This window comes from Gracilinanus agilis, chromosome 2 (assembly GCF_016433145.1).
Source record: "Gracilinanus agilis isolate LMUSP501 chromosome 2, AgileGrace, whole genome shotgun sequence".
Classification (NCBI taxonomy): domain Eukaryota; kingdom Metazoa; phylum Chordata; class Mammalia; order Didelphimorphia; family Didelphidae; genus Gracilinanus; species Gracilinanus agilis.
This window is the reverse complement of record NC_058131.1, coordinates 544,592,748-544,603,756: the sequence shown is the minus strand read 5'-3', so window position 1 is coordinate 544,603,756 and position 11,009 is coordinate 544,592,748. Positions and strand designations below refer to the sequence as shown.

The 11,009-nt window shown below is 35.1% G+C and overlaps 1 protein-coding gene across 1 annotated transcript in view; it reads right to left on the bottom strand.

The window, feature by feature from the left end:
* Positions 1-434: 434 nt before the first annotated feature.
* Positions 435-11,009, bottom strand: part of TRPM7 (transient receptor potential cation channel subfamily M member 7) — a 105,959-nt gene continuing 95,384 nt past the window's right edge. The window contains exons 32-40 of the mRNA XM_044665170.1: positions 9,780-9,805; positions 8,500-8,550; positions 7,642-7,707; positions 6,990-7,273; positions 6,805-6,887; positions 6,359-6,564; positions 4,750-4,801; positions 4,097-4,203; positions 435-1,919 (exon numbers count right to left, since the gene is read on the bottom strand). Coding sequence (XP_044521105.1) covers positions 1,795-1,919; positions 4,097-4,203; positions 4,750-4,801; positions 6,359-6,564; positions 6,805-6,887; positions 6,990-7,273; positions 7,642-7,707; positions 8,500-8,550; positions 9,780-9,805 — 1,000 coding nt within the window. The 3' untranslated portion in view covers positions 435-1,794. The remainder of the gene's footprint in view (positions 1,920-4,096; positions 4,204-4,749; positions 4,802-6,358; positions 6,565-6,804; positions 6,888-6,989; positions 7,274-7,641; positions 7,708-8,499; positions 8,551-9,779; positions 9,806-11,009) is intronic.

Here is an 11,009-nt window from a genome sequence, read left to right as displayed (position 1 = left end):
GAAGAAATCTAGCTGCCTCTTGGAACTCATAAGCAAAAAAGTTAATATCTTGAATCTGTTTGTGAACAGTTGACAAGGAAGTGCTAGTTACTATATTTCATAGTGACTGACACACTTTACACATTAGCCTTTTGGCTGGAGCCTAAAGACCCTCCTTTTCCCTATTCTAGGACAACCCTTCTCTCCTCCAAATTACAAAATTTCTAATTTTATTAAAAGAAATTATGTTTAAATGGTGCATTGTGAATAAAATGACAAATGTAGTTACAAAAGCAAATAGGATTTCACACTATGCTTGAGGTCTAACAAAAAATATGTTCTATATTAAAAAAAAAAAAAGACTAGCTATGAAAATGATTTGTTTCAAATCCACAATATGAAAGCTTATTTAGCTTATTTGTTTTTCTTCAGAATAATTCAACACACCTAACAGCTGTAAACAAGAATAAATTTATTTAGTCTTTTAAAGATTTAATGATACAAAATGTATACAGTATGTCTTTAAGTAATACACTTTTCATTTCTCTCTTCTCCCCATTTCCCCTTCAATCAACATAAAACACCATTTAAACAGCTATTGTGTTTTTGCCTTGCTTCTGTATCTATAAGATACACTACGAATACAAATGGAGCACTATATTGCCCCTTGGTTAAAATTACAATTAGTACCTAAGAAACAAAAATGAAACTAAAAATTCAATTGAAGCATGAAACTTCAGTCAGAAACAGGTTTTTCTTGTTGAATATTCAACAATATTTGGGGCAGTTACATTACCTTTTATTGGCATAAAGTTGCATTGCAATCTCCCGACATTACATAATAATCAACTCAATTCATTTCTTAAATAAGTACCAAAAACAAAAGTAGTTCAAGATGTTCCTACGCAATTTAATTACAATTAAAAGTTCATGTGTACATTCTAATTCGATATACTGGTCTATAAGATCTTTGGAAAGTATGTCACTTCTGAAGTTACTACAGACAAAAAGCACTTCTATTTTTTCTTACAAGGCAACTCTTGAACCGCAAGTACTTTTCCCTTCTATACAGGTGTATCATACCAATCTATCATGGCTTTACCTGTTACAATGGAACAGTGACTTGATAAAACAATGTATAAAACAATTTTGCACAATTAGGGTTCTAGTGACAAAAACTGGCTCTATCTTTAAACATGGAGCCTAACCCTGATTCAGAAAAAGTCTCGATTAGAAAAATGCTCATTCTGATCTGCTCAATCTTCCCAATTCTTCTTTTGACTCTAACATTTTTAGGACTCTTCTCTATTTCAATGAGTAATAAATATCTAGCTGAGACCAAGTGACTTCATTATCTAGATGTCAATGTAACATGCGGAGGCTGACATTTACTTTTAACTTATCAGGAGGCTGGGTGTGATCACTTCATTTCTCAAGGAGATTGGCAGGAAACCAGCTGCCAAACACATTTTGCTTTAACAAAACATGACTTTGGTTAACGGGATATTGCACCATGTGAGAAAGAGGGAATTACCCCCTTCACCAGAACAAAGTCAAATTAAATCTTCTGCTAAAAAGAGCCCTTTTAAAAGTTATAAATACTAATTCTTTACCTTTAAAATGTATTAACCACCAGCTGTGTCCTGTAGACAATTACTGACTCACTACTTTAATTAGGCCTTGAGGACACTCATTATATGTCAAGTGTCACCAGATTCTCCTTGGATCTGCCCTTCCATATCACTGCACAGCTTCCTCCTTAAGGAAAAGTGACACCATAGTAACATTTTTGTGAGGTGTAGATAAAACCAATGATTACAGCATCAGACGAATAGAATTAGCTGATTCTTTGGTGGAGCTCCCAGGCTCAATACTCAAATCTGGAGAATCATCCTGAGGAAATAGAATTTTATCAGGTGTGTAGTCATTCCTCTTCAGATCTGTATTATTCCAAACAAAAACAGAAGTAAAAGAAGGGTCAATATTTCTTACAACTGGATAATTAACCAATTTCATTTTTTGCAATATATCTAACCAAGTACATATTCTTATAAGTTCAAATACCAAACTGGGTCATACAATGACAATAAGAATATAAATTGAGGCAATACGACCTTCCCATTGTTAGTGAGAATAAAGTAGCTCTTTAAAATGTCTACATGTCTATATTAAATCTTAAATCAGTGTGTATAATAGAGCGTTGCATCATGGAGTCAACAGATCTGATAGATGTGAGTCCTAACTGCTGCTACTCATTATGTGAACTTGGAAAAGTAGGAAAGGGAACCTCAGTTTTCTGATTTACAAGATGGACGTGTAATTATCCCTACATTAACAGGGTTGTTATGAAGATCATAAGATAAAGTTTTCAAAATGCTACATAAATGATTTATAACTGCTGATAAAAGTATATGTTCATTTTTCATACTATGATTTTATTTATAATTTGATTATACTGTCATGTTTTGGGAGGCACAGGAAAGACACAATTTAGTATGTAGGGGGTTGGGTGGCTCAGGGGATTGAGAGCCAGGCCTAGACGTGGGAGGTCCCAGGTTCCAATCTGGCCTCTGATTCTTCCTACTTGGTGTGACCCTGGGCAAGTCACTTAAACCTCATTGCCTAGCCCTTATTGCTCTTCTGCCTTGGAACCAACACACACAGTATTGATTCTAAGACAGAAGATAAGGGTTATAAAAATAAAATGAAATTTAGCATGTGGCATGGCTAGCTTAAACTACAAAGGACTCAGCTATACTTTTAGACATGTTTGTTATTATTACCACTAATGATGACTGTGAATTCATATTTATATGATATTTTACAAGTCTGCAAAGTGGGCAGACTCTGAACTTTTAATATCTTCCCTGAATGCAGTCATGTCTACTCTCAAATACTCATCAGAACATTAAACTTTTGTCTATTAGCTGCCAATGAATTTTAAATCAAAGGCTCCTTTTCTTTTCCATAGATTGTGCACAGGGAAACACAAACTGACCTTCTTAATCTCCTGACCCAAACATAACTACTAAGTTAAAAAAGTAATCTGAAGATGCAAGAAAAACCATAGAACGTTCCAAAACAAATGACTTCTGGGCTACTGTATTTATACCACTCTATAAGCACACAGAACTAAATGTGTTAACCATCTGTTTCATCTTTGTGAATACTTAATTCCAAAATAATGCCTACACACTTAATATGCACAGTTCTCTCGGTCCCTACAGATGATCTGATATCATAAGCCTTTAAAACGTTTAATTAACAGCTTATGCTACAAATTTTTGTTAGTTGTGGCATTCTTTTGAAGACAAATAATTTTATGTGCAGAATACAATATATGCTTTGGGAAAATCCTAACATTCACTCTCATCAAATAATAATGCTTCACAAATCATACCAGGTACCAATTTAAAAAAACATTTTTTGCTATTTGAGGAAGACAGCTTCATTAATGTTTGGAATTTTTGATGTTAATAGACTCTAACCTATCATTCCAGATAGACTATATATATATAAAAATTTCCTATCACGTCCCCTATAATAATTCCAACCAAAATAATTTACTTCTTATAAATTTACTTGTTTATTTTAATCCTCAAGCTTCCACTTGCTCCTGATCCTGGAATGCTCTCCTTCCTCATCTCTACCCAGTTCAAATGATATCTCTTAATTTGAAGCCTTTTAGTACCCATCCAATTGTTAAAGTGTTCTCCCTCTCCCACTAGGGAAGTACTTTGATTTTTTTCATTTATTTACCTGTATACAGAATCTAATCTCCATTATAATATGAGAAGGCAAGGCCAATTTCTGTAACTGTAGCAGCTCCACAAAGCCAGGAATTGAATAAAAGTTTATTGATTTGAAAGACTGAGTGGTATAGTGGCTAAAAGGCTACCCTTCTGACTGCATCACTAACCTTCCTCACTTCCTAATGCTCTAAACTTATAGTGAAAACACAAGTTCATAAAGCTGATGCTGCAACTGCCCTCAGTGGACAGATAGAGTTCTTCATTAGGAATCATTTTGGCTATAGAACCAATGGAGTTATAGGCAGAGTTAAAGCCTAGGCTTGATCTAGTAGGTGTCATGTGTGATATGAAAAGGAAAACTTTACCTGGAAGCTTAAGTTTCCTACAGCAGGAATTGCAGTGATGCTTTGCTCGGAAGTTCTTTATTGCATCTTCTCCTAGGTTTGCTGGCCCAAAAACCATGTCAGATGATCTTTGAAATCATTATGCAAAGAAGTAGTAAAGAATTATGAACAAGTTTAAATTCCTCTGCCTGATTCCAGGCACAGCATAATCTCTCCCTTATCTCATGTACCCCCTACTTCCTGAGCTCTGTGTTTTCACTCATTTCCATAACCTGTGTTATTGCTTAATGATCACACTCATGGGCCTTTGCCCATTCTGTTCCTCATCCTTGTAATGTATTTCTTCACCTCTTGAATTTCTACTCATCTTTTAAAGGTCAAATCTCATGAATTCTTTTCCATGAATTCTTCTCTGATCCCCCCCCCCCCCAAGCCAGACACATTTATTTTTAACCTGTCTAAAAGATTTTGCCTTTTTGTTGTTGTTTTAGGGGTGTGTGTGTGTTCACGCGCATCGTTACTGGCATCCAGCATGTCCTATCACTAAATGGCAAACTCCATTAAGGATGAAGCACTGTCCTAGTTAAATTTTCCCTATTTCTCAACTATTAAAAAGCTTTAGTGTTCACTGAACTATTATATATGGATTAAAAAGCTGTAAAATCCAAAATTACCTTTTTTCTCCTGCTTTTATCACAGATGGATCTGTCAAATTTTCACCTACTCCTTCATATACAAAAGAGAGATTTTGGTCATTAACATGGCACACTACTATTTCAGCTGGTTTTTATTCTTGGTTCAGGTATGAAAATATCCTTTCAGACAGTTTTGCATTTCATGTCTGACCTCTTGATGCTATATTCCAGCATAACAAAGATAACTTTTTTTTTTTTTAACCCTTGTACTTCGGTGTATTGTCTCATAGGTGGGAGAGTGGTAAGGGTGGGCAATGGGGGTCAAGTGACTTGCCCAGGGTCACACAGCTGGGAAGTGGCTGAGGCCGGGTTTGAACCTAGGACCTCCCGTCTCTAGGCCTGACTCTCACTCCACTGAGCTACCCAGCTGCCCAACAAAGATAGCTTTTGACATTATTGGGAATCAAATGTCAGAGCTGATAGGTAGGAGGACTGAACCCTACTGGCATTCAATTTTAGGTGTATCGATAGTCAAGAGAGGAAACAACCCTGTAAGAGTTTTATCCATCTTATCACTCACTAAAAGAGACTCAATGTTTTCAGAGTAGATTATAACCATATAGTTTAATAAAAAGTCACAGCTGACATTTACATAGCCCTTTATATATATGTCATCTTGATTGACATACATGGAATAACCTTAGTTATTTTTAGTGCTTAGGAAGCACTAACAACTAAAGCTATTATTTTCATTTTGCCCAACTTAAGAAGAAACTGAGGCTCAGAGGTTAAGTGACTTGCCCATGGTTATATAACAGTGTAAAACAAGTTTTGAACCCAGGCCCTTTCTTGACTTCAAGTCCAATGTTCTTCTGCTACCTCACTCAACCTCTAACACAGGAATACTAATTTTGTTTAAGCTACAAGGAAACCAAATAATGTTATAAATATGCTAATGAACGAGTTGGTGTTTAATCTGGCCTTAAAGAAAGATTCATTTTGGACATGAAAAACAACTAGCTGGCTAGAAAAGAGTAATGACTTCAACTCTGGAGATAAGAGACAAGGGGGGCAGCTGGGTAGCTCAATGGATTGAGAGCCAAGCCTAGAGACGGGAGGTCCTAGGTTCAAATCTGACCTCAGACACTTCCCAGCTGTGTGACCCTGGGCAAGTCACTTGACCCTCATTGCCCACTCTTACCACTCTTCCACCTAGGAGCCAATACACAGAAGTTAAGAGTTAAAAAAAAAGAGAGACAAGGGGAGGTGGGAGTGGAACAGAGGTAGGTACTACCTATAATTTAGACAGTAAACCTAGAGCAAGCAGCCCAAGTGAGTTGACTAGGAATAAGAGATTTGCTAAAAAGTTGTGTAAACAAGATTTTAGTGAGACCACTTAACATACCTTAAAAGTTTTCAAGTTTTAAAGTGTATACAATTTGCATATAATTCTTAACTGGTTATTAAGTGTCTAATAATAGCATTTCCTATACTGGTTCCATAGTTCCCTCATTCAAAGTTGGTACTGAAGAGAATAGCTAAAACTAAGGGGAGGAGAGATACATGACTACCTCAAAAGGCTGAATAAGAAGCAACTTTAAGTCATTTAGAATACTTGTCATTTCTAATTAGGCAAAATTTAATTTACCTTGTAAATCAAGTACCAACAACTCTCCTCTTGTATATTCATATGTCCAGTGGCTAAAGGCTAGCATGATTTCTTCTAGAGTATTGGTTGGAATTATTTCATCACCATTATTATTATTATATTTTCTAAACTCTCCAGTCATACATTCTTCTACTGCAAACCACTGCCCAGCAGAATGGCAATATAACAGGAAAACTTCCAGGAACCTTAGGAAAAATATTGACAGACACTAAATTAAATAAAGGTAAATTTGTTAACTCAGAATTTCAAAAAAATATTCTAATAAAATCTTACTTATCTAGTTCATTGCTTTCATTCTTCAAGATATATATCATTTAAGACTTTAAATCTTAGTACAATATTCAAATTACAAAATACTGAACCTCAATTGTGATATTAAAAAGAAGCAACTCTCTCTTCAAGAATTAAATGATCAAAAGATTTACCTTGGAGAATATGGAATAGATTTTGGCTTCATTTGGTTGAAAGCAAAGGTGAGCTTTTGTGCTGCTCTCTGTTGCTGTATTTCCTAGGGAAGAAACAGCTTATTCAACTAAGCTAATAAAAACAAGTTCTTACATTTATTTGTACTTCAGGGAAAAGACTATTTTCTATTGTTACTAGTACTTACTCTGAGACAGAGATGCAACACTGTATCTTCTTTGTAAACACTTGACCATGTATTGACTACTTCAGGAAGAAAGGATTTGATGATATAAAGATGCCCTGATTTGAGGATTTCATATTCTGACCAAGTACATAGTACTTTGACAGCTCTCCGTAATCCTCCTCCCATTTCCTCTTTACTTAAAAACTCTATTTTAGCACAGAGTCCTAGTTGTGACCAAGATGACATGCTATTATTCAAGATGTTGGGAGAACTTTCTTCCAACCGATACACTGTGACTGGCTCACCTGCAAGATAAAGGGAAATATATGTGAACCTCAAACCTGGTATTCTTGTAAAGTAAAACAAGTTAATAAAATGATTAGAAATCAATGAACTTGTCTTAATATGTGGTTCTGGATTTGAAATGGAATTATCAAATTCTGAATTTTAAAAAATTTAAATACATTTTAAGTTAGCCATAAACACACACTATTTATACCATACTGCTGTAGATCCAGGGAATGGATCAGAACTGTTCTGGACTAGGAGGCTTTAATGTTTGTAGCTGTGGCAAGTCAAAACATCTTTGTGAGACCCTGATTATCCCTATCAATACTATGAAAACAAATGAAAATGAACATTAAGAAGAAATTATAATTTTATTTATTTTTACCTCTTGGAGGCACAGGAGTGAATGGAATGCTCTGTGATAACCTCATCAGGTTATTTCTTTCCACAGCTGCATAACAAGGATACAGAAACAACACTTTTAAGTATTTATGAAGTGCAAACAATATGCAAAACATCACACTGGGAATAAAAAAGACAAAAATGAAAATCTATCTTTGCTTCTAAAAACTTGGATTCGTTTTGGAAAGGGGGGCACCAAATAACATTTAAACAAACAAGAGTAAAAAATAAAACCTGAGGAGACAAAAAAACACTCAACCCACTTGAAGTTTTAGGAGGTGGCACTTGAATTAATTGACTCTTGAAGATTTGAGAGGATTTTTTTTTTATGTATACCAAATTATTTCCATATCTTGAGTTTTGTAGGAGAGGTAAAAACCAATTCTTTGACCTTTGTACATATTCCTTTGTTCTCAGGAACTTTAAGGAATGTCATCTTCCCACTCACCCCCCAATAAAACCTGGTAAACAGAAAAGGGAGAGGATGAGCTCATCTTGCTTGATAAATAATAGATGAGGAATTATTGCTAATGACATAGCACTAAATACATGATGGTCCACCATCACCTGGGGGGTGGGAAAGGATTGAGAGTTTTGACAGACCATCAGACCTATGAGACAACCAGTCTGAAAGTTCCCAAGTGAGACAGAGAAGAGAAAATAGATCAATTTGGCAGGTACATAGTGTAAGTGAAGGGAGTGATAGATAAGTCTGGAAAGGAAGGCTGGAGTCAAATGTGGAGAATTTTAAAAGTAAGTTTGTTTTTTATCCTAAAAATTTTTAACATTACCTGAGCAAGGGAATGAAATATCTTTATTTTCAGTTTCTGGTATTACTGACCTGAATAGTAGTAATTTATATCCATAACTGGCTTAAAAGGAGACGCAATACCTAAAATGACAAATAGTAAGTGTGACTCTATAGAATTAGCTAGTGCATACAAATGTTTCCATGTGAATTTTAGTTAATTAAGGTAGACAGTCAATGAGCGTTAAGTATTTGCAGCAGACCAGGCATTATGCAAGGCCTGGGATACCAAGGAAGGCAAAACTGTCCCTGCCCTCCAGGAACTAAATTCTAATAGGGGAGATTATGTATATATCAGATATGGGAGATTAAATGGAAAGTAATACTTAAAATTAAAGGAAATCCTCTAGCTTCCTATTACATATTCAAGAAAGTGAAAGTCCATTTTTGAAGAGGGGGGAAAAAATTCAAGAAAAATTTCCAAAACAAAATATATGAAGCTAAAGAATTTTTAAAAAGGAAACTGAATCCTATGCTATGAAGCAATAGTAAAATGGTATTATGTGGTTTGAGGCGCATTTAAAGCCTCTAGGCCCCTGCCAAATTGCATACTGGCCTATGGGAAAAACATGAGAGGAAGAATCCATATAGTGAAAAGAACCTGGGGCCTGTGCTGTTTACTGTTAGTCTAAGTTTATGTACAAAATGAAGATGATAAATGTAATCTAAAAAGCATAAAGTACTGTATTTAAAAAAGAAAACAGTATACTTCCTTGCCTTCTTCATCAGCCACTGATGCTTACCACTCTTCTGGGAGTACTGAGTGGGGGAGGGGGCAGGAGGGAGTAAACAGACATAGGAATGTAGACCTCAGCTCCTCTCCATATGCCTCCCTCTTAGCATTTTTCAGTTTCTGTAATACTTAATAGTTGGGGAGCCAGTAGAAGCATGTATCCACTTTAGTATATCAGTGTTCAGTGTGGATCTCAGTTAACCAGAACTGCTGTTCCATGGGCACACTTATAGTAAGATGAATACTTGTAATGTAAAACAAATAAAAAATGGAGGTTATATCACCTATATTGTATTTAAGACTTAAATTTCTGACTACAATTTTTTTTTCAAGTATGACTGAAGAAGAGGGATTCACCATCTAGAAGAAACGTGGTATAAAAAGCTTGAAGAAAAAATTTCTGAGGCAGAAACATAAGAAAATTGGTGAGGTTAATGAAAATCATCCAATATCTTAATTTTAGAAGGGATGAAATACCTTTAAATATTAATTCTCCCAAATTACTACACCTAGGATAGTTTGGTAATAAAACTACATCTTATGTGATTCCTAATTATTGTGAAGAAACTTCACTCCTTACCATTTGCTGTTTCCTCTTCAGATGGCCTGGAAAAATGTTACACAAAGGAAAAAGTTATAAAGTTGTGAAGCTCTTTTCTTTAGTGATATTCTCATGTCCTTTTAAAAGTGAATTGACTTTCTGGTGAATCTTTAAAATGTAATTATTAATAAAAGTAATAATATTGAGACATCCTTCCGATTGCTAACTTTATAATGTATAGTTTCTAATTAGAAGATAAAAGTATATTTATTTGGTTAACAATTTGTGGCTTTAAAGGTCTGCCTATATGTGATATCTTCATATTTACTTTATTGTATGCTTCCAAATTGGGGGGGTGAGGGTGGAGGGAAGAGGAGGAGGAGGAGAGAGTCACTGATTGTAATGATATCTAGATTTCAGCTCCCGAAAATGAGGATGTGGATTCTGCATAGGGAGTTACACTGAGTTCATTATAACTGCTTCTAAGACTTTCATGCTTTAAAATTTCTTCTTAAATTCTGGTTTCAAAGCAATGGAATAAATACACAAGTAGAATCTCCCTGAATGAAAGGTATGTATTCCATTATAAAAAACCATGAATTTTCATTTAGCTTCATTATAAAAAAAAAATTTTTAAGATGCATTCCAGCAGGAAAAAACCATCAACCTTAAGGTAATATCTTTTCTTTTTTTTAAATTTGGGATATTGGTACAGGATTTGAGTATATTACAGAACTCTTCAGAGCCTTGAGTTTCCCTTCAATGTGTATCTCTGAGGCTAGCACTCCCAAATGCAATCTTTCAACTTCCATGTGGATGGTCCTTAATAGAATTTGTGGGGGAAAAAAAATCAATTGGTTTAACAAAAGGAGCAACATTTACTTTTGGTGGCTTCTCCCTGAGTACAGTACAGTATGCATCCTATGTCCAAAAGTTTTGACTACCCAGAAATATTTCTTTTTTAACTCTTCTCTGGTTCAGTCATTTTCAGCCATATCTGACTCTTTTTGAACCCATTTGGGGTTTTCTTGACATTTTCTTTGCCATTTTTTCTCTAGCTCATTTAATAGATGAGGAAGTGAGGCAAACAGGGTTAAGTGACTCACCCAGAGTCACAGAGCTAGTAAGTGCCTGAGGTCAAATTTGAACAAATTTGAAAGATGAGTCTTCTTGACCCTGGTCTTGGAACTTTATCCACTAAGCACCTATAGTTGCCAACTAATGGCTGACCAGTAATGAATCTCCAAGATCTTTAGTGTGATAAAAACA